Source organism: Cyberlindnera jadinii (genome assembly GCF_001661405.1).
Source record: "Cyberlindnera jadinii NRRL Y-1542 unplaced genomic scaffold CYBJAscaffold_13, whole genome shotgun sequence".
Classification (NCBI taxonomy): domain Eukaryota; kingdom Fungi; phylum Ascomycota; class Saccharomycetes; order Phaffomycetales; family Wickerhamomycetaceae; genus Williopsis; species Williopsis jadinii.
Window position 1 is genome coordinate 1 of NW_017963664.1, and position 20845 is coordinate 20845.

The 20845-nt window shown below is 47.7% G+C and overlaps 8 protein-coding genes across 8 annotated transcripts in view; 5 read left to right on the forward strand and 3 right to left on the reverse strand.

Moving 5' to 3' along the window:
* Positions 1-351: 351 nt before the first annotated feature.
* Positions 352-2264, reverse strand: CYBJADRAFT_153831 (elongation factor 1-gamma). The gene is made up of 2 exons (XM_020213422.1): positions 1621-2264; positions 352-1385 (listed from the first exon to the last, which is right to left on the reverse strand). Exons 1-2 carry the CDS (start codon positions 1817-1819, stop codon positions 358-360), a joined length of 1227 nt encoding a protein of 408 aa, XP_020068882.1. The 5' UTR covers positions 1820-2264; the 3' UTR covers positions 352-357.
* An 849-nt stretch (positions 2265-3113) lies between these two features.
* CYBJADRAFT_163815 (uncharacterized protein) lies at positions 3114-4274 on the forward strand (the record flags this gene model as incomplete). The annotated part of the gene is made up of 1 exon (XM_020213802.1): positions 3114-4274. The coding sequence occupies one exon, from the start codon at positions 3114-3116 to the stop codon at positions 4272-4274; it is 1161 nt and encodes a 386-aa protein (XP_020068883.1).
* A 1641-nt stretch (positions 4275-5915) lies between these two features.
* CYBJADRAFT_120378 (SRF-like protein) lies at positions 5916-6068 on the reverse strand (the record flags this gene model as incomplete). The annotated part of the gene is made up of 1 exon (XM_020212319.1): positions 5916-6068. A coding segment is annotated over one exon (153 nt), but the record flags the coding sequence as incomplete, so codon positions are not given.
* A 952-nt stretch (positions 6069-7020) lies between these two features.
* Positions 7021-7854, forward strand: CYBJADRAFT_194897 (MBA1-like protein; the record flags this gene model as incomplete). The annotated part of the gene is made up of 1 exon (XM_020217535.1): positions 7021-7854. One exon carries the CDS (start codon positions 7021-7023, stop codon positions 7852-7854), a length of 834 nt encoding a protein of 277 aa, XP_020068885.1.
* Positions 7855-8039: 185 nt separating this feature from the next.
* Positions 8040-15403, reverse strand: SEC16 (COPII coat assembly protein SEC16; the record flags this gene model as incomplete). The annotated part of the gene is made up of 1 exon (XM_020217401.1): positions 8040-15403. Exon 1 carries the CDS (start codon positions 15255-15257, stop codon positions 8040-8042), a length of 7218 nt encoding a protein of 2405 aa, XP_020068886.1. The 5' UTR covers positions 15258-15403.
* A 174-nt stretch (positions 15404-15577) lies between these two features.
* On the forward strand, positions 15578-17490 carry ELP3 (Elongator subunit ELP3). Its single transcript, XM_020215558.1, is given in 2 exon segments — positions 15578-17451; positions 17466-17490. The coding sequence occupies 1 exon segment, from the start codon at positions 15639-15641 to the stop codon at positions 17298-17300; it is 1662 nt and encodes a 553-aa protein (XP_020068887.1). The 5' UTR covers positions 15578-15638; the 3' UTR covers positions 17301-17451; positions 17466-17490.
* Positions 17491-17750: 260 nt separating this feature from the next.
* Positions 17751-19139, forward strand: CYBJADRAFT_178276 (cytosolic and mitochondrial glutathione oxidoreductase; the record flags this gene model as incomplete). The annotated part of the gene is made up of 1 exon (XM_020216920.1): positions 17751-19139. The coding sequence occupies one exon, from the start codon at positions 17751-17753 to the stop codon at positions 19137-19139; it is 1389 nt and encodes a 462-aa protein (XP_020068888.1).
* A 333-nt stretch (positions 19140-19472) lies between these two features.
* The window catches only part of CYBJADRAFT_163821 (uncharacterized protein), a gene marked incomplete at both ends in the record, with an annotated part of 2975 nt that continues 1602 nt past the window's right edge, over positions 19473-20845 (forward strand). The window contains one exon of the mRNA XM_020213803.1: positions 19473-20810. Within this exon, the coding sequence (XP_020068889.1) occupies positions 19473-20810 (1338 nt within the window). The remainder of the gene's footprint in view (positions 20811-20845) is intronic.

The window sequence follows — 20845 nt, forward strand, 5'->3', positions numbered from 1 at the left end:
AGCCTTCATCCTGTGCCAATCTGAATCAAATCACCAAATAAAAGGATCTACTTCTTTGCTTAAAAACACACTCTGTGAAGCTGGCAATTTCGTCTGCTTAGATTCGAAATGTCGTTTTTTTGCCTGTGCTTTTTTCGCTGTTTTTCGTTTTCGCACGCGTTGTTGTCCCTGAGTTACCCGGCCTGCTTGCTTCGGGAGTGCTGCAACCTGAATCTCATCACCAGGGTTACGGGGCAGCCTCAGTGAGATCTCATCACTACAGCAACGTGTTGTGCTTATATATACTCATCACTTGTTGTATTTCAACAATCCATTATTAACCATACTAAACTAAAAAGAAGAATGCGTGAACTGCGTTTACTTGAAGACCTTACCATCAGCGATTTCTCTCTTCTCGCCGTTGATCAACAATGGCTTGTCCCAGGCAAAGACATCCTCAACGAACTCCTTGTCCTCTGGCTTGGTTGCGTCCAATTGGGAGAAGGTGTAGGACTCCCAGTCTGGAGCGACGTCGAAGGCTGGCTCGTGCTTGTCACCTCTGACGAGGAAAACAGCAACAATACCGTTGTTGTTGTTCTCACCGTAGACAACACCAGAACCAAAGAGGTACTTGGTGGAGCCTGACAAACGGTTGAAGAAACCACCGAGCAAGTTGTTGGACATGAAGGTCAAGGTCAACTCATCGTTGTACTTGTAGTCGACTCTCCACAAGGACCACTCAGTTGGGTCGTAGTGTTCCCAGAACCATGGCAGAGCAGTCTCACGGGTCTCCTCGTTGGAGTAAGTTCTCTTCCACTCATCCAAGTTGAACTTGGTGGACTTACCCAAGAGCTCCAATGGGTGCTTTGGCTTCTTCTCCTCGGCTGGAGCAGCAGCTGGCTCTTCAGCAGCAGCCTTTGGTGCAGCCTCCTTCTTCTCCTTCTTTGGAGCGGCCTCCTTCTTTTCCTTCTTTGGTGCAACGTACTCAACTGGCTTCTCAATGAATTGGAAGTCAGCAAAGGTCTTGGCCAAAGTTGGGTGAGCTGTGACAGTAGAGAACCATCTGGTGATGGCTGGGTGAGCAGCTCTCCACTCAGAGCCGAACAAGTATTGGAAGGCTCTGTAGGAGACAGAAGCAGTGTACAAGTCAGCAATGGACAATCTCTCGCCAACCAAGTAGGTGAACTCGGAGAGTCTGGCTTCAAGGACAGCAGCCAATTGCTCAAGGTAAGCAGTAGCATCGGTAACTTGCTTCTTGTTGTATGGGACCTTACCAATGATTGGGCCGAATGCCTTAACGGCAGTTGGGAGCCACTCAGAGTTGGCAAATGAGAGCCATCTGATGATTTGAGCGTATTCCTTCTCGTTCTTACCCAAGAGAGACTTGTCATCAGTCAATGAGAGCACTTTATGAAACTAGTGTTAGTAACGCACCTCTATCTCGAAGCCAACGCCCCCATTGAAGGTTATGCAATCGTGATCTCCTGTTTCCTGGACTTTCTTCAGAGTAAAAATTCTCGACATGATCTATTAAGACAGGGATAACTGTTTAAAAAATAATGGAGTATCATCATTGCAAAAGTACAAGACCTTGAGAGCAAAAACCACCACCAAAGACATGGCACAGAACAAAATACTTACAGTACAACACAACGGCAATGGCCTCAGTCAACTTGTAGCCCTTTGGACCAAGGAAAGCTGGGTACTTGGCCAATGGGAAGTTCTTCTCGTATGCAGCATCCTTAGCGGCAACAGTCACGTCCAAGTTGTAGAACTCGACGAGACCCTTGACGAGGAAGCATCTGGCGTATTCACCGACGTACAAAGTACCTTGAGACATTGCTAAAATTCAAAGTTATCTCTGTTGCTTCGAAAACAGGAAACACATTTGAAGAGGATGAAGAAGTTGAGTGAAAACTTTTTCTTTTCCACGCTGTCTGTTCGTCCGCTGCAAAAAAAGAAGCGAAAAAAAGCCGGCGCATCCCGTTACGGCCACACACCGCCACCGCACGTGATCGTCGGTGAATTCTCTTAGGTAAAGCGGTGAGATGGTGGTTATGTAGTGGCGAGGGTGCAATTGTCACTTAAATGCGTGTGATAACGGACTGTGCTGGGTGTGCGGCACGTATGGGCACCTGCTATGGCAACCTTCAGGGGAAACCATGGCGCAAGATGTGTGGTTTAATGGCGTGGTGAGAGGCTAAGTTGAGCCGGAGGGAGGTGATTTTCGCGCTGGCGACGGTGGAGTGTGGTGTTCGGATGTGACAACTTGATAAGCGGTGGGGCATGGGCTATTGCGCTGTCCACTGGTCAATGATGAAGCGCAGGCTGTGTGTTTGGTGTGTTATGGTGCTGGTGTGGTGCTGGTGTGCAGTAATGTGGTTTACTGGGTTATTTTCGATGTAATTAGCGTGAAATTGGCCGGAAATGGTGATTTTCGGTAGGCATTAATTTTAGAAATACGCAAGCTGCTTATGCAGACAGGTTTCTCATTTGATAAACTACACAGTTCATATTCTTTAATTCGCAACGCTACAACGAGCCAGAAGTGGTTGTGCTGTATGAATTATCTAACAACAGTGGCCATGCTGTGCTGAACAGCCACCACGTAACATAAACTACTAAATTGCGGCCCATCTCATAGCGTAGATCCCCATTCTACATCACACAGTACCGCACCACCTCACAAGGGCCATCGTCACTGTGTGCCTCCAGCCATCGCTTCAACCAACCGGAAGAACACCAATTGCCATCCATTCCCTGGCCAATTGGCTCAGAAACGCTCAAAAGCACCACCAATGAACCAAAATTGACACCTCAATATACGATCGGTGGCCGTTAGAAGGAGCAGGTTTTAGTGAGCAGCCTGGGCAGCTCCCACCGGCGTGCCACCACCGCGTACTACGCGGAATTGTCTCCGCCCACGGGCTTGGTGCGTTCCCCTGGCACGCGTTCCCGCGTAGCCTCAAAATGAAATGTGAAACACATACCAGTGGGGACTCACTTGGAGAGATTCTTTTCACGTCTTCCACCTCTTGCTCTGTTTAAATTCAGCACAAATTGAACACCGACGTCGTGCCAACCCACACCAGCCTGTCCGGTAGTTGTTGAGTAGTTTAAGGAAAGAGAACAGCATGATGAGTGAAGAGAAGGAAAAGAAGAGACCGGGCCCACTAGATCTCTCACGCTCAGAGCACATTCCAGACAGTGAAAAGGACATGTCAACGTTTGCCCTGCAATGCGTGAGCCCTGGCTTGCCACCGTTGAGTGCAAAGATGCAGACCACGGTGCTACAGTCCAAATCAATCGAGCAACAACAGCGTCAAATCATTGCACAGAGAGCTGGTGTTCTTTCGTCGCCGAGTGACGACCACGCTGTGGATGGATGCGCCAATGCTGAGAGTTTGCAACGAGCAACGCCGTCCACATCTGGGTTGACCAGTAACATGGAGAGCCTGTCAATACCATTGACGAGCTCGAATAAGCGCCTGAAGCGTGATCGGGTTCCCACTCCTTTGAACCTTGGCTCAGCAAGGACTCAACAACCACAGACCATCAGGTCTGCTCCTATATACAACTTTTCGCAGCCACTCTCACCACAGACAGCACAGAGAGCCAACTTCAAGAGAGCTCAGAGACAAGCTGTGCATGCTGTGGGATCCCAGAGGGCTAAGCAGCAACCGCATCAACAGGCGCTGTTGACAGCAAACCCTCACAGAGCCCAAATACCCTTTGTCAATGCGTCGCATCCGCAATACACGGCGATGAACAACGTATATCGTCGCGTACCACAGACCGCCACCATAATGCGTCATCCTGGCCAGGGTATGCCCTTCTCGCAACGTCAATGGATAAAGTACCAGCAGCAGTTGGCATATCAACACCATCAGTGGAGCAAGTTCAAGAAGTACCAGAACTCGCAAGCCGTGAGCCATGTCACGGACGTGTTCCCAGGTGAAGGACAGAGATTTGCACCGCTAGAGGCACAAGCTCTCAGTTCACAGCGGTGTGTGTTTGATACAGAGGTTAAGGCACAGACGGTAACAAAGGAGCACAGGAGAAAGAGGAACCACGATGATGAAGAGCTGGACGATGATGATCCCGAAAGCGCTGCTATAGAGGACGATGCCGAAGTCGGCATCATCACAGGGATACAGAAGGAACAGATTGTCAGTGCAGAGCTGAAACTGGCGAATAACGTGTTCAGATTCGAACTGGAAAGGCATGGTGGGCTCGATAAAGAGAGATTCTTGAACCACTGTGCTACGGCGTGGGATCAGTTTAACAAGGTATAAAGCCAGGTGAGATGAGGGAGAGTATATACAGAGTAAAATTGACATAACTTTCAGAAGAAACTATGTATTGGAATGTTAAAGGAACTGGTGAAATGACACCACAATAGCCTGTGACCTGTCATTGACCTTAGGTGGTAACCTGTGGTATCATTTGGATTTTGAATCTCCATTATTGTTGCCATTCTTTGAAGATTGCGACCCTTTGAATTCTTGATCCTGACTGGAGTTCTGTTCACGATCCCGCCTAATAGTAGCTGTCTGTAGAGGAGAGTCTGTGAGATTCTGCTGTAAATGTCGTCTTACCCTTGGTGGTAGTTGATGGTTAGCAGAAGAAGGGATAGGCGTATTTCCAGAACCAAAGGGTATGTTCCAATCGTTTGAATAGAAATTAGAAGGTGATGGAAACAGATCAGGAACATACCGCGAGGGCAGTCCACCTGTTAGTGGTGTCTGTTCACCCATCTTGGACTGCTGAGGAGGTAACGGCGGCGGCAGATTGAACAACCCGGAACCCAGAGAAGCGGACAACGGAGTAGAGCCATTGGACAAGAGACCTAACCCCTTTGGCTCATCACTCTGAGCTGATGTTGGTGTTCTTTCTCCCGGTTTCATGGTACCATCTTTGCCACTTACACCGGTTTTATTTGCAGACTCGTCAGAGTGTAAGCCAGTATGTGACGCTGTAGAGGTCGTGGCTATTCCGTCTTTTTGCTTCCTGGCATCTGTTGGTATCTCAACACGTAGTATAGGCCTCTTGCTGATGTTGTTGTTCAACGATCTTGCCCTTGTGTAGGGCGAGTTGATCACGACTGGCTGTGGTAGGCCACCTCCAGTGGAAGGAGGCGATTGTAGATGTTGCTGGGGAACATAGTTCCCTGATACCCGGTATTGGTATGCCAATTGCGATGCCTGTGATGGCGGTACAGTTTCAACCACGGGAAGCTGTTGCTGCTGCTGCTGCTGTTGTTGTTGTTGTTGTTGTTGTTGTTGTTGTTGTTGTTGTTGTTGCTGGCTCCACGGGTGTGGCATCATACGCTGTTGGGACTCCTGGAAATGAGAATACGAACCCTCGTACAATGGATTATGCATTGGTAACCCAGAAACCTGTCCTGATAGTGGCAGGTGTGACTGTGTATATCTTGGAAGGAGCTGGTTTGGCAAGTGAGACCCCACCATTGCACTTTGATTACTAGCAGGCACAGTATTCATGCTGTTGATGTCCTGCAACTGCTGTACTCGCTGCTCCAGCACCGAGGCCTCTGGTTTCACAGCGGCCTCGTCCTTTGCTTTCTTCCGACTTGTTGTTTTCCTCTGCTTAGCAGGTCTATCAGTGTTTTGGCCCTTCAGCTTCCTTTTGGCCTCCGCGGGCTTCTCTTCATTGTCGTCATCGCCATCCTCGTCCTCCTCCTCCTCGTCGTCGTCGTCCTCCTCCTCATCGTCAGAGCCCTCAACAACGTCGGCGGTCATCACGGACGTCGTCCGCCGGTGGCCCTTGTCTGCTCCCATTGGGCCTACGCGCGACATCGTCTTGTAGTCGCCGTAGTCCTCCGGCGTCTTCACATCGTGAGCAACACCCTCGTTCTTGAACCGATCCAACAGCTGATCCACATCGGTCGACGTGTACTCAAAGAACTTGGAGTGGTTCTTGCCCAGTATTATCACCGCGATGTCCACCTGGCACAGCACCGCCAGCTCGTGCGCCTTCTTGAACAGGCCAGCTTTCCTCTTCACAAACGTCACCTTCCGGTTTCGCTCATCCGTGATGGGCTGGATTGAAATCTTTCTTCTGCCCATGTTGCCGTCTCACGTCCTCCACTTCACCTTGCTTCGACAAACAGCACTCGAACAGCACTCGAACAGCACGCAAACAGCACTCAAACACAGCGCACACCGGTATTAAAGCGTGCTCTGGATCTCAGTCTCAAGGAAGCCCAAGACGCAGCGTGTGTGGAAAATCCCGGCTCGAAAAGATCGCTTCACAGAGAGAGCAGGCAGATATCCACCAATTAAATCACACACGGGTAGTACAAAATAGCAGCGATGCTCACAGAAGCACACACACACACAGCAATCAATTGAATAGACAGAATACTCAGTGTGTATTCGTAGAGCCCGGCTTGGTGTTGTTGTTGTTGCTGCTGTTTGGCTCTTTCCCTCGCAAATTTCAGAGCTCTTTCAACCACTTCAAAGGGAGAAAAAGACAAAAGCGCCAAAGGTTCGAACAAAGTGGAAAACCACCGCAAAAACGCAGCCATCGAGCGAAAATGGCTGGGAGGAAAGTGCGCCTTCTGGTGAAGATTGAACGGAGGATTGAACGCGCCAGAGGGGAGCCGCGTGGGAGCTTCGAGAAGAAAACAGACAACGGGCAGCGGGCAGCGGGCGCTGGTGCTGCCGCTTGGTGGGCGTGTGCTATTTTTAGCACACACGCCAGCGGGAAGCGTTTCCTGTGCTTGCTTGGTGGTTCTGTTGACGCAAAAGTTTCCGTATGCGGAATGACGTTTGGCGGTTGTGTGTTTTTCGCAAAATGGCGGGAGAGCGGTGATTTGTGGTCACGTGGGCAGAGGGGGACGTGCACGTGGCGCGCCACGTGATGTCCGCGAACCCGTTTTATGTTCTGCCCGCGAGGAGGACCACAGCGGAAAAAAATGCCAGTGTGACGGTTTCGACGCTGTGTCGAAAGCGCCAAAAGAGCCAAAAGAGCCAAACAGATACAGAGAAAAGTGCTTGAGACCGCACGTTCGACGCCATGCTCCGCCTCAGACCCCTTGCGAACTCGAGACTCGGTGTCAGATCGTTCACCTCAGCGAGAAGTGCCTTGAACGAGGCCAAGAAGTCCTCAAATGCCAACCCTCAACAGCAGGTGTTCGACCCAAGGTTCATTGGCCTCACAAGAGACATCTACATTCCAGTGTCGTATAAGAACCTGCCGAACCCATTGACCAGCCCAAGAGCGGTGTGGAGGTCGCTGATTAGAAGGCTCTACACTCTCGGGATGAACACCGTCCAGGTGGCGTTGATGCGCTACCAAACCGGCATGAAACCACAGTTTCTCCTGTGGAAGAACCGTGCGATTGAGAGATACGTTGCAATCAACAAGGCATTTGCTGCCGGCGACATCAAGCCTGTTGAGAAGGAGGTGTCTGTTTGGGTCGAGAAGGCCTTAAAGGCCAGAGTTGGGTCCATTCCAAAGGGCGTTAAGCTTGATTGGAAGCTGGTCAAGTTCAACGAAAAGCCAAAATTGGTTGCGTTTAGACCAATCATGCTGCCTGGAAGACCAGTGGAGTACGCCCAGGCCGTGTATAAGTTCAACACACAGCAGGAGCTGATTAACGTGAATCTGAAGACCGACAAGGTAAAGAAGATTGACAGAAACGTTACGGATTACGTTGGGTTCGTTATCGATTTGGATACCGATAAAGTCATCTTGGCTGGCTCTGTCTTTGAGAATTCCCCAGAGGATAGAATCCCTAAACCTGAAGACATTGATCAAAGCATGATCTTCAAAGATATGAAACTTAACGGTGATATCTATAGAGCACCAGCACAACCAGCGTTGAAGGAGCCATCATCTTCAAACTGAACCGAGGTTCAATTAACACTACAAATTGGAACTGGAAAAGCAACAATTTGATCAAATCAACTTGTAAATAACGATTGTTTTATATCTTACATATAGTGTATATCATTCAAATCAAGAGACTGGGCATCGTACTCCTTGCTCTGATAATCTTAGATACCTCCTGGTTGTATTCTGTGCAGGTCAATTCATTTCTTCATATTCATAGTACCCATAACATCCACGTAACCACGACCAGGCTTCTTCTTTCTTCTAGTGGATGGACCACTGGTCATACTCATTAGGGAATCCAAATCAGATGGAGGTGGAGGTCCAGCTTTATGTGAAAGCGAGCTAGAAGGTGGTGGTGGTAATGACTGTGGTGCACCACTGCTGCCAGTTGAAACCACTCTCTCCGATGAATCTGAGGACATCGCCACAGCAGTGTTGTTATCTGAAGGATGGCGAGATGGTTGGCCTATAGACCCTTCAACTATAGAAGGACGAGGCTTTGAAAGAATAGAAGATGGCTTCTTCTTGATGATAGGAGGTGGAGGTGGAGCAGCTTTCTTTTTCAGCTCATCCAAGTCCTCATCTCCATTAACCCATCTCTTCAGATTCTCATCGTAGTGGAAATTGGATTTCTCTCCGAGATTTGCTTTATAAACCTTTGGTTCATTCGAGTCTTTACGGAACCAACCACCGAGCCATCCAGACCCACCACTTGAACCCTTACTCTCTTTGTTCTTCTTCACTGATGGTTTACGGTCAACATTATCGTTGCTCTTAGTGTGGTTTTTGGCATTTTTGTCATCGTCTTCATCGTCGTCGTCATCATCATCCTCGTCTTCAACAATATCATCATAGTACTCCTCCTCTGGTATCTGCTCAATTTGTTCCTTCTTTGGTGGTTCATACGCAGTCATACGAGCAGACGGTGGCTCATAGGACACCCCACCAGCCGTAGAGTCTTGGCGTGGTGCAAATTTGGATTGTGGTACAGCTGTATGAGGTGAAATAGGTCTCATATTCAATGATTGACCCATAGCATTTGAAAAAGAGCCTCCACGTTGAGCATGGAAGCTAGTATCAGACACAGAGTCGTGACGGGATTGAGCTGGGGATGAAGAATTGCGAGACTCCTGCTGAGGAACATAAGAGGTTCTTCTCTCTTCAACTGGAACATAGGAGGTTCTTCTCTCTTCAACTGGAACATAGGAAGACTTTCTTTCTTCAACTGGAACATAGGAAGTTCTTCTCTCCTCAACTGGAATATAGGAGGTTCTTCTCTCCTCAACTGGAATGTAAGATGACCTTCTGTCTGCCGTTGGCGCAGAGACAATTCTACTCTCTTCAACCGAGACGTACGTGGAGCTTCTTTCCTTGGTTGGAGAATATGTAGCTCTTCTCTCTGCAGGAGGTGCAAAGTCTCTTCTAACATCACTCGTAGAAACGTCTCCTTGAACAGAATCAGGAGAATTATTTTCAACTGGGCTCGGTGACACGGTGGTTCCGGCGTTTCTCTGGTCATCGCCTTCAGCAACAGTTGTTGGAGGAACATATTGAATGCCAGAAATTGAATACAAATCCAAATCACCAGAAACAGAAGCAACAGGTTCTTCTTTACTAGCTGTCGATGAGATAGACTTTGGAATAAACCTATTGTTTTTCTTCTTCACAGGCGCCTTCTGGTCATTGTTGGCATATGGAGACCTGGATGGTGCATATGGCGAATCGCTTGGATGAGATTGGGCATAACGATCCAACGAAACATGTGATGGCTGTGTTGAACCTCCAACATGATCTTCCAGAGAAACATTTGATGAACCAGGTTCAAACGTTTTATTGTTCATCCTAGCAGAAATATCTTCCACTGATGTTTCAAACTGTGGAGCTTTGTATGGACTAGCAGTGACAGATCCAATATCACTTTGAGTTTCGGAAACAAGATCAGCATTCATCGACTCAATGACAGAGTTTTCAGTATAATCGTCTTCCATTTTCGGAACCCCCGACTCGACTGAAGGTACGGTCATAACGATACTCTCCTTGCCCAATGTTTCTGAATTACCAACAATATTATCACGAGGTTGAAGAGTGGACTCTGTTGCAAATGAAGTTTCCTCTGTATCTGCTTGATGAGGGTGTGATACTTCTGTTTGTTGAGTTACAGGTGCATATGGCCCTTGAGAAACATCCTTCTGTGGTATAACGTTTGTTGGAGCCTGCTTAACATCAGCATGGTCTGTTGGGACTTCATGAGATACCGGTGTAGCGTTTGAAGTTGAAGTATCATGAACAACAGGAGCAACAGAAGCAACAGGAGCAACAGGAGCAACAGGAGCAACAGGAGCAACAGGAGCAACAGGAGCAGCCAGAGCTGAGGCAGAGGCAATTGGTGCTTGATGAGTTGGAGGTGCAGTTGTGTGTCCAGCGTGACTTGGTGGAATAATAACATGATCTGGACCCAACGAAGAATGACTCGTATGACCAACTGGATGTGTATCTATGTGGTTAACAGGATGTGCAGTAGGATGACCAGCAACATCAGCAGTTCCGCGACCATTTGGAGCTCCGCTCATTTGTTGAATCGGAACATTACCTCTGTGTGTATCTAGATAATGCCCAGTAACACCCTCATGAACCACATTAGAAGAATTCACAGAGGACACAGCTGAATGTTTTGGTGGTGCAGAGTGGAGACCATGAGGCAATACATTTTGCAGATTTGGACTGGTTTTGAAAGACACTGGATCATTTGATGAGCCCATTGACGAAACTCTTGAAAGAGAGTCATCGATATCTGGCGTATACTTTGGCCTTCTTGGAGAACCAACGCGTGACACATTTTGTGAGCCAATCGACTCTGCAGTAGATGATGCACTCTTCGAATAGTTGGAGACCTTGGAGCCCTTTGGTGTATTTCTAGCACCAATGCCAGTGCCTTGTGGATAAACCCTCTGTGGATCAGAGTGAGGGAAGTTCGAATGAACTGGGATTCTAGGTGTGATATGAGCATTCAGTTCAGTGGAGACAGGCCCGTATCCATAATAGCTCGAAGTCTTAGGTAGCTCTGGTCTCCCAAACGATGCACTATCGTTACCCACAGACGTATTGGCAAGCGAGGCGATAGACGATGAACGGGACAAGTCAGCACTGAACTTGCTGAAGACACCATTATCTTTGTTCTCAGCCTTTGGTTCATCTCCAGTCACCAACTTGTTCAGACCTTTATCAAGAGTACCCCAAACTTTGTCTAACTTTGGCTTTGCAAACCATCCTTCGTTCACAGATGTCCCAGAAAGAGCTTGTGCCAGACGCTTCTGAGCATAAATAAATGGAATACTGTTCTTCTTGGATGCTTTGAAAGCAGTAAGCGAAAGGTCAGCATATCTTTGAGACTCTGACAACATGTTATAATCTGCAAGATAGAAGGCATGACTCAACAATACAAGGGACAAGTCTGAGGAAACACCTTTATCCTGGAGATACTGCCCGTAAATCTCCGCATACAGCACCAATTGAAGGGATTTCAACGGTCTGAAGGCCTGCAATGGTACATCTCCCATAACAAACAAGGTAAAAGCAGATATCTCTTGCTCTCTTTGGAATAAAAACTCACCAAAAGCAGAGAAGAAATGCACCAAGGAAGATGATTTGTTGTTAATGACGGCCGAGGAGATTTCTTTCCAGTTCATACAAGCCCAATCTCCCAGCACCGGGTCCGCTTTGAATGTGTTTATAACACTATCAATATCACCAGAGAGTATTTTAACCAACACTGGAAGGAAATATTCGGAGCCTCCGTTAAATTCCTCCCTCAAATATTCCTCAACAACGTTGATCCATTGCTCTTTGCCAATGAGACCTGAAATCAACAATGACAAGGCAAAATCATGTCCAGACAAAGCAACGTGCAACGCGTCTTGCTTTTGACCAGCTGCAAGCAATGATATGATATGTCTCTTGTTGATCGTTGATGGCACAGTTGAAGAAGGGATATCCTGAAAGTTTACAACAGTACCTAAATTCAAAGGAACAGAGGGATCAATAAACTTTTGTCTCAACACTTGTGACAATAGCAACTCAGCATCGTCCAGGACAGAGTAACGATTAGTGGTCAATCTGGTAATCTGAGCATCCAAATACTTAACCAAGTTCGCATTTGACTTCTTCTGTGGGAACTCCCGCAACATACTTTCTTTGAGAACAACATCAGCTTTAACCACGTTAACTGTATTACCATAACCATAGTTAGTGGATTTTGGAATGCAATAAGCAATGTTGCCACCACTACTCCAGCTGAACAGTGGGAATTGACGTCTTTGTAAGTCTACTGTACTAGACACAGCAACATTCTGCGCATGTGCAACACTAGAATATCCAAAAGACTCTTGATAACCAGGGGCTGCCCCTCTCATTTGGTGTGGTTGAGTACTCGAAGATGCACTGAAATGAGGTTGTTGCAATTTCGGGTCATACACTTGTTGAGCTGATTGTTGTTGAGGCAATGGAACTTTTTGTTGTTGAGGCAATGGAGCATTTTGAGGAACGGATGGTAGTTGCTGTGACTGTTGAGGCTGATACTTCTGCGCAACGAGAATAGGATCGTATTGAACAGCAGATGTACTTGCTTGTCTTCTGTGATTTATTGGTGCATATCTTGTGATTGGGGAAACGACTCCTTGACCAGTATTACCAGTACCAATAGTCTTCAAACTTGGTTCAGTTACAGTATTTCCTTTGTAGTTCAAAGATTGGGATACCTTATGAGGAGGTTGTAACACTTTTGGTGGTGCAGCAGAAGAGTGTTGCGGGAGATATTGCTGAGGAGGTCCCACTGGCGGTGCTTTCACAGCAGGTGTTGGAATTGATGGTCCAGGAGCATATCTTGAAGGACCGGTTGAAGGTACACTTCTGGTAACTGGTGGAGGATGGGCAACAGGCAGTTCTGTGAAGCCAGATCCAGTGTTTGGTGGTGCCGGTTTCGATATCCCCATGCCCATCACAGCTGGTTCGTACTTGGATACAACTGGCGACTTCGAGACACCTGGGTTTGATTGTTGAATTGGCGGAGCATATTGATTAACCTGCTGCTGTGGTGGTAGTGATGATGGTGGTGGTGGTGCATAAGGATTGCTAGAATTCTGACTGGACTGGAGGCCAACATGAACACCAGGTGCCGATGGTACTGGTGGATTGCCATACCCACTTAGAACTGTATTTTGAGCAGGTACTCGTGGAGGTGCATGTGCTATATTGGGTGATTGTCCACTTGGGACTGGGTTCAGTAGAGGTGAAGAAACACTTGAAGACAGACGGGATGAGGCTCTTGGTCTATGTGGAGCTGTGATCTGTGGGATTGGTAACTCTTCAAAGAACGAGGACTGCTTCTTCTTCAATGAAGCTGGTGGTTTAGCAGTTGAGAGAGCCCCTGGTGCGTATGGATTTGGAGCATTTTGTACAGAAGGAGGACCTTGTGAAGCATTCAATGAAGGCGATGGACTATTGCCATATGATGGTTGAGAGTCAGTGCTTAATGCAGCAGCCACACGAGGTTTATGAACAGTTTTTGTTGGCATTAGATCCAGAGGGAAGTCGTAAGCATCAGACTTTTGCTTCTCAGAACTGAATTTGCCCATATCCAACTGATGTACAGGTTGTGGTGGTTGGAACATTGAAGACACACCACCCCTTTGCGCGTATTTCTGATACTGAGAGTTCTGAGCAGGAGCATTAGATATTGATCCTGTAGGAGCCGATGGCATATACGGATTACGAGTTTGGCGATGTGGTTGTTGGCCAAATTGTTGTTGAACTTGTTGTTCAACCTTAGGTTCAGGTTGGGATGGCATTGCTTGCTGTGGTGCAGGTGCTTTATTTTCTTCCAAGACATCATCTAATAATTCATCCTCCAACAAGTCCTCGTCCAACTCCAAGTCTAAAGAAGAAAATTTGTTTGTCAGGTTATCGACATCGTTATCGTGACGTTGTTCTGAAGTCAACTTGTCCTGAGAACCACTAATGATTGCACCAAAGTCATCATCTCCATCAGCAAACAAGTTGGAGTGGTCTGCAGCTTCTGAAGTGCCGGTATTGAAGTTCGTAGAATTATCCTCACTCAGCAAAGAATCATCACCAAAGTTGAGCTTTTCAAATTTGGAGCTGTTGGTCTGCTGATGGTGTTCAGTGATATCAGTTTCTCCAGAATTGTGTTGCTCCCAAGGAAGGCCAGAGTCTTCAGTATTCGGCTCCTCCCAAGGAAGATTAGAGCTAACTGTCGATTCTGGGAACTGGATTTCATTTCCGGCTTCCCCAATGGCAGGTGATGACGAGTCAGGCTCAGTATTAGTTGTCCATTGAGAACTGTAGGGATCAACATGGTCACTTGTAGTAGACTCGTTGGTAGCTGGTTGCACAACTTCACCGTCTTCATAATTCTCAGAGCCTTGAGGAGGTTCATTGCTGGCTGATCCTTCAACACTGCCCTGTAAATATTCAGGTGTGATCTGTTGCTCAGAATCAACTATGTATTCTGGTTCATCGAACTGCTGAGTATTCGCCAACCCATTACCCGGGGCTTCTATCACAAAATCATCATTTGAAGCAAAGAGATCATCAACAGTCGATGACACGGCAGATGCTTGAGGAGGTTCCTCATTAATGATCTCTGCTTGATTTTGGGGAAGTGGTTCATCAGTAGTTTCATCAATATTTTCATCAACAGGCGCATTCAAACGTTCATACACGGCGTCAGCAGCGGGAGACTCAGGGACAGCACCAGTATTTGCTTGGCCATCTTCATATAACGGGGTCGAAGCATGGCTGGCGAATTCTTGAGCCAAATGCTCCCCATTGCTCGAGGCACCAATAACAAAGTCATCATTTGAAGCAAACAAATCCTCAGCACTGGATTGGGTAACTTGATCATCATCAATGCCTTCAACAGACTGTCGGTGTGACTCTGGACATGGCTCCTCAACCTGCACAGAGAGCGGAGCCTCTTCAACAGGCGCTGACGCTTGCGTTGTTTCTTGTTCAGGCAAGACAGGCTCATCGTTCGGCAGTTCTTCGCCACCTTCACCTTGCGATGCCAACTGCTCGGCCACAGCCGAGCTACCATCGCCCACGTCCGTTTCAAGTGAGAGATCATCCTGAGTTGGAGCCGCTGGAATGACTTCCTCGACGGGACCGGGACCAGCCTGTCCAAGATCTGCTGTCTCCAGTGATTCACCAACCTCAGCGGCACCAGAACCATTCACTTTTTCACCATTCACGTCCACGTCCCCAACAACAGCTGCTTCAGCATCATCATCCTGGAGGCTTGCTCCTCCAGCCTCCCCGACTGTATCGTTGCCTGCCCCCCTAGCAGCCTTCTTCTTAGCGCTGGCACGCTTCTTAGCGCCAGCAGATTTCTTCTTCGCCATCTGTCACGATGATGCTCAATTCTATGGAAACAAAGAACACCAAACACAAAGGCCGTGTCCTTTCAATTATCAACAGTGTGAGTCACGAGTAGAACCGAGGCTCAGTGGAAACGGTAGTTGTATGCCTTTAAACCAAGCGAACGGAGAGACGTAAACGACAGCGTTTTGTTGTTGTGTTGTTAAAATTGATCTCGGGCCCACCCAACGTCATTTTTCTCCGCCGCGGGCTCATAACGCGCGTGCCTGGAAATTTTCACCTCATCTGGTTGGGATAGCAACGCCCTGGCCAAAAAAAAATTTGACTATGGAGCTTGGGCCAACTTAGCTGTGGCCAACTTAGCTGTGGACGAGACATATATCGGTGGCCAGAGCAAAGTAGACATGGCCGTGGGAGTTATCAAGACCAAGCAGAAGCTTGCACCTGAGAAGGAGCGCTTCCTTCAGTGCTGTTCGGACATTACCCTTGAGTTGATCGACTCATTGAAGAGCTCGAAGGAGATCAACCTTAACGGGCTCATCACCAAGAACTCCAAGAAGTACAAGCTCAAGTCGCAGCCGCGGTTGACAGATGTGATCAACTCCATCCCAGATCAGTACAAGAAGTACCTGTTGCCTAAGCTGAAGGCCAAACCTGTCAGAACAGCATCCGGTGTGGGTGTTGTTGCGGTGATGTCCAAACCGCACAGATGCCCTCATATCTCCTTCACAGGTAACATCTGCGTGTACTGTCCTGGAGGACCAGACTCGGATTTCGAATACTCCACGCAGTCCTATACAGGCTACGAGCCCACGTCCATGCGTGCGATCAGGGCGCGGTATGATCCGTACGAGCAGGCCAGAGGTCGTATTGATCAGCTAAAGCAACTTGGCCACTCTGTGGATAAAGTTGAGTACATTGTCATGGGTGGTACTTTTATGTCTCTAGATAAGGAGTACAGGGAGGACTTCATAACTCAGTTGCACAATGCCCTTTCCGGCTACAACGGTACAGATCTTGACCAAGCCATCAGCTATTCGCAGCAATCTTTGACCAAGTGTGTTGGTATCACCATTGAAACGAGACCTGATTACTGTACAAAGACACACCTTGACGACATGCTAAGATATGGATGCACGCGTCTTGAAATCGGTGTTCAAAGTGTATATGAAGATGTTGCCAGAGACACGAATAGAGGCCACACTGTGAAGTCTGTGTGTGAGACATTTGCCATTGCGAAAGATGCTGGGTACAAGATAGTTAGTCATATGATGCCTGATTTACCCAATGTTGGTATGGAGAGGGACTTGGCACAGTTCAAAGAATACTTTGACAACCCAGATTTTCGAACAGATGGGTTAAAGATCTATCCGACCTTGGTCATCAGAGGCACCGGGTTGTATGAGTTGTGGAAAACTGGTAGGTACAAGTCCTACAATGCCAATGCATTGATTGATCTTGTTGCTCGAATCATGGCGATGGTGCCACCATGGACGAGAATATACAGAGTTCAAAGAGATATTCCTATGCCATTGGTGTCATCTGGTGTTGAAAACGGTAACTTGAGAGAGCTTGCGTTGGCCAGAATGAAGGACTTTGGTACCAAGTGTCGTGATGTGAGAACGAGAGAGGTTGGAATCCAAGAGGTTCACCATAAGGTCCAGCCGGATCAGGTTGAACTCATCAGAAGGGACTACTACGCCAATGGAGGCTGGGAGACGTTCCTATCGTATGAAGATCCTAAACAGGATATTCTCATCGGACTGTTGCGTCTTCGTAAGCCGTCCAAAAAACATACGTATAGAAAAGAGTTTAAGTCTCAACCAACATCCATTGTCAGAGAGCTCCACGTTTATGGCTCTGTTGTGCCGTTACACTCGAGAGACCCAAGAAAGTTCCAGCACCAGGGGTTCGGTACGCTGTTAATGGAAGAAGCAGAGCGTATTGCAAGGGAAGAACACGGGTCATCGAAGATCAGTGTTATTAGTGGTGTTGGTGTGAGAAACTACTACGCAAGACTTGGATATGAATTGGACGGACCTTACATGTCCAAGCCACTTAAATAACGACCTAATTTGACAGCACGATTACCATGCATGATAAGTAGAGCTACCGTCGACGCTCGTGTACGCTAGCGGACACTTACAAATTATGCTCATCACTTTGTATAAGGATCGGAGCTCGATGTTGTCATGTGGTCCCTGGCTCAGTGATCCTGGCTCAGTGATCTCGGCTATCAGCTACCGGCTAAGTGATGATGACTAACGGCTACTGGCTAAGTGATGACCAACGGTTCCAGGCCAGGTGGGTCCCATGGCTGTGAGCAGCGGCCTCTGAAAAATATTTTTTAGTCCCAGGGCACAAAATCCAAACACCCGCACAGGTTGGACATAATCATTGTGGCGTTCGCATTTCTAACAGCAACACTTAATCTTTGATTACAAACGCTCTCTTTTTCCTCTGACCAATCCCTTTTCCACATCTTGATGCTTCGTTTTGCAAGACAATTATCAACAATGGCCCCAATTACTCCAAAACATTACGATTACCTAGTCATCGGTGGTGGCTCTGGTGGAGTCGCATCCTCTCGTCGTGCGGCATCCTATGGTGCTAAGACGTTGCTCATTGAAGGTGGCCACATTGGTGGTACCTGTGTTAATGTTGGCTGTGTTCCTAAGAAGGTTATGTGGTACGCCAGTGAAGTGGCGAAGACTATCACAGAGGCCAGGGAGTATGGGTTTGATGTTGACCCCAAGCTGGCCAAGACTTTCAACTGGGAGTACTTCAAGCCTAAAAGGGATGCCTATGTTGAGAGATTGAACGGTATCTACGAGCGCAACCTCGAGAAGGAGGGCGTCGAGCTCTTGTACGGTTGGGCCAAGTTTAATGAGGATGGCCTCGTGGAGGTTGCAAAGAGAGATGGAACCTCAGAGACTTTCACTGCTGATAACATCCTCATCGCTACAGGCGGTAAGCCAATCCCTCCAAGCATTCCGGGTGCAGAACATATTATAGACTCCAATGGGTTCTTCAAATTGGAAAAACAGCCAAAGAGGGTTGCTGTTGTGGGTGCTGGCTACATCGGTGTTGAGTTCTCCGGCTTCTTCCACGGATTGGGATCAGAGACACATTTAATCATTAGAGGCGATACATTCTTGAGAAAGTTTGACGAGAGCATCCAAACCACTCTTACAGACTACTATACAAAGATTGGCGTCAATGTCCACAAGAAGACCCAAGTGAAGTCCGTTGAAAAGTTAGCTGACGGCGCTCTCAAGCTTACATTCGACACTGGCTCCACATTGGAGGTGGACTCGGTAATCTGGACCGTCGGACGCCATTCTTATCTCGGCCTTGGACTGGAACACGTTGGTGTTAAAGTTACAGACAGGGGACTGATTGTTGTTGACGAGTACCAGGAGACCACTGCTAAGAACATCTTCTCCCTCGGTGATGTCACAGGTGAGGTTGAGTTGACTCCAGTGGCCATTGCAGCAGGCAGAAAGCTCTCCAACAGATTGTTCGGCCCAGAACAGTTCAAGGATCAGAAGCAGGATTACACCAACGTGCCATCTGCTGTTTTCTCCCACCCTGAGGCTGGTTCCATTGGTCTATCCGAAGCGGATGCTGTTGAGAAGTATGGTAAGGACAACTTGAAGATCTACAAATCAAAGTTCACCCCAATGTACTACGCTATGCTTGAACACAAGTCGCCAGTCAGCTACAAGCTCATCTGTGCTGGTCCAGAGGAGAAGGTTGTGGGATTGCACCTGGTTGGAGATGCCTCGTCTGAAATCTTGCAAGGCTTCGGTGTCGCTATCAAGATGGGTGCTACTAAGGCGGATTTCGACAGCGTCGTTGCTATCCATCCAACCTCTGCCGAAGAGCTCGTCACTCTCAGATAACTAACCGCCAGTGGTCACGATCGTCGTCGTCGTCGTATTAGTAAGCTTTGATGGCCATTCTTAATCTGATCCACTGGGCCAAGTGTGGTTGTCACGTATGACGTCGCCGATGGACCTTTGTGATCGCGAGATCATCGGCCTTTGAATTTTCCCTTGTTCTTAGTCCTGCTGTTCGAGGCATGCGCCTGGGAGACACATGGCAGAGCCCACCTGCAGGAGTATACAGAACCCTTTACAATAGATATAAAACTAGCATGTTGAACCATTTGACGGAACCTTTTGTATCCCTTTTATACACAGAGTTGTAAATACAAACAAGTATAAGGCAAAACAATGACTAAAACAGGCGCAAAGCATTTCGAGTACATCGTCATCGGTGGTGGTTCTGGCGGTGTTGCGTCCTCGCGTCGTGCAGGATCGTACGGTGTGAAGACGCTGCTTATTGAAGGTAACCATGTTGGCGGTACATGTGTGAACGTTGGCTGTGTTCCCAAGAAGGTGATGTGGTATGCCAGCAGTGTTGCACAGAGGATATCGGAGGCCAAGGATTACGGGTTCGACGTTGATCCAAAGCTGGCAAAAACCTTTAACTGGGGGTACTTCACCCACAAGAGAGACGCCTACATTGAGAAGCTGAACGGTATCTATGAGCGTAATCTCAAAAACGACAATGTCGAGTTGCTCTACGGCTGGGCAAAGTTCAACAAGGATGGCGCTGTTGAGGTTACCAAGAAAGATGGTAGTTGTGAAACCTTCACTGGAGACAAAATCCTCATCGCCACTGGTGGTAAGCCAATTGCCCCAACAATCCCAGGATCAGAGTATATCATCGACTCCAATGGGTTCTTCAGCCTGAAAGAGCAGCCAAAAAGAGTTGCCATTGTTGGAGGAGGCTATATTGGTGTTGAATTCACTGGTCTCTTACATGGATTGGGGTCAGAAACCCATTTAATCCTAAGAGATGACCAGATCTTGGTAAGATTCGACGACAGTATTAGAGACACTGTTCTAGGCCATTACGCTGACACTGGTGTCAATATCCACTACGAGACTGAAGTGAAGTCCGTTGAGAAGATAGAGAGTGGGGCTCTTAAGCTTACCTTGAGCACTGGTTCCATGCTGGAGGTGGATGCCCTGATCTGGACAGTGGGACGTCGTACTTTCCTCGGTCTTGGCCTGGAGAATGTTGGCGTGCAAGTCACAGACAGGGGATTGGTTAAGGTTGATGAGTACCAGAATACCACAACAGCAAACATATATGCTCTTGGTGATGTTACTGGTCAACTCGATCTGACGCCTGTGGCTATATCTGCTGGTAGAAAACTTGCCAATAGATTGTTTGGACCAGCAAAGTTCAAAGCTCAGAAACAAAACTATACCAATGTTCCATCAGCTCTCTTTTCTCACCCAGAAGCTGGCTCAGTTGGACTCTCTGAGGTTGATGCCATTGAGAAATATGGTAAAGACAATCTCAAAATTTATCGTTCCAGGTTCACACCAATGTACTATGCTATGGTTGAACAAAAGTCTCCAGTCAGCTATAAGATCATTTGTGCTGGACCAGAGGAGAAAGTTGTGGGTCTGCACTTGGTGGGTGACTACTCTTCTGAGATTCTGCAAGGTTTCAGCGTTGCTATCATGATGGGTGCCACCAAGGCGGATTTCGATAGCGTTGTTGCGATCCATCCATCTTCAGCTGAAGAGCT

Coding starts and splice junctions, on each gene's coding strand:
- CYBJADRAFT_153831 (XM_020213422.1), bottom strand. CDS start 1,819: ATGTCTCAAGGTACTTTGTACGTCGGTGAATACGCCAGATGCTTCCTC. Junction 1,386..1,620: donor CATTGCCGTTGTGTTGTACT/GTAAGTATTTTG, acceptor AGTTTCATAAAG/TGCTCTCATTGACTGATGAC.
- ELP3 (XM_020215558.1), top strand. CDS start 15,639: ATGGCCGTGGGAGTTATCAAGACCAAGCAGAAGCTTGCACCTGAGAAG.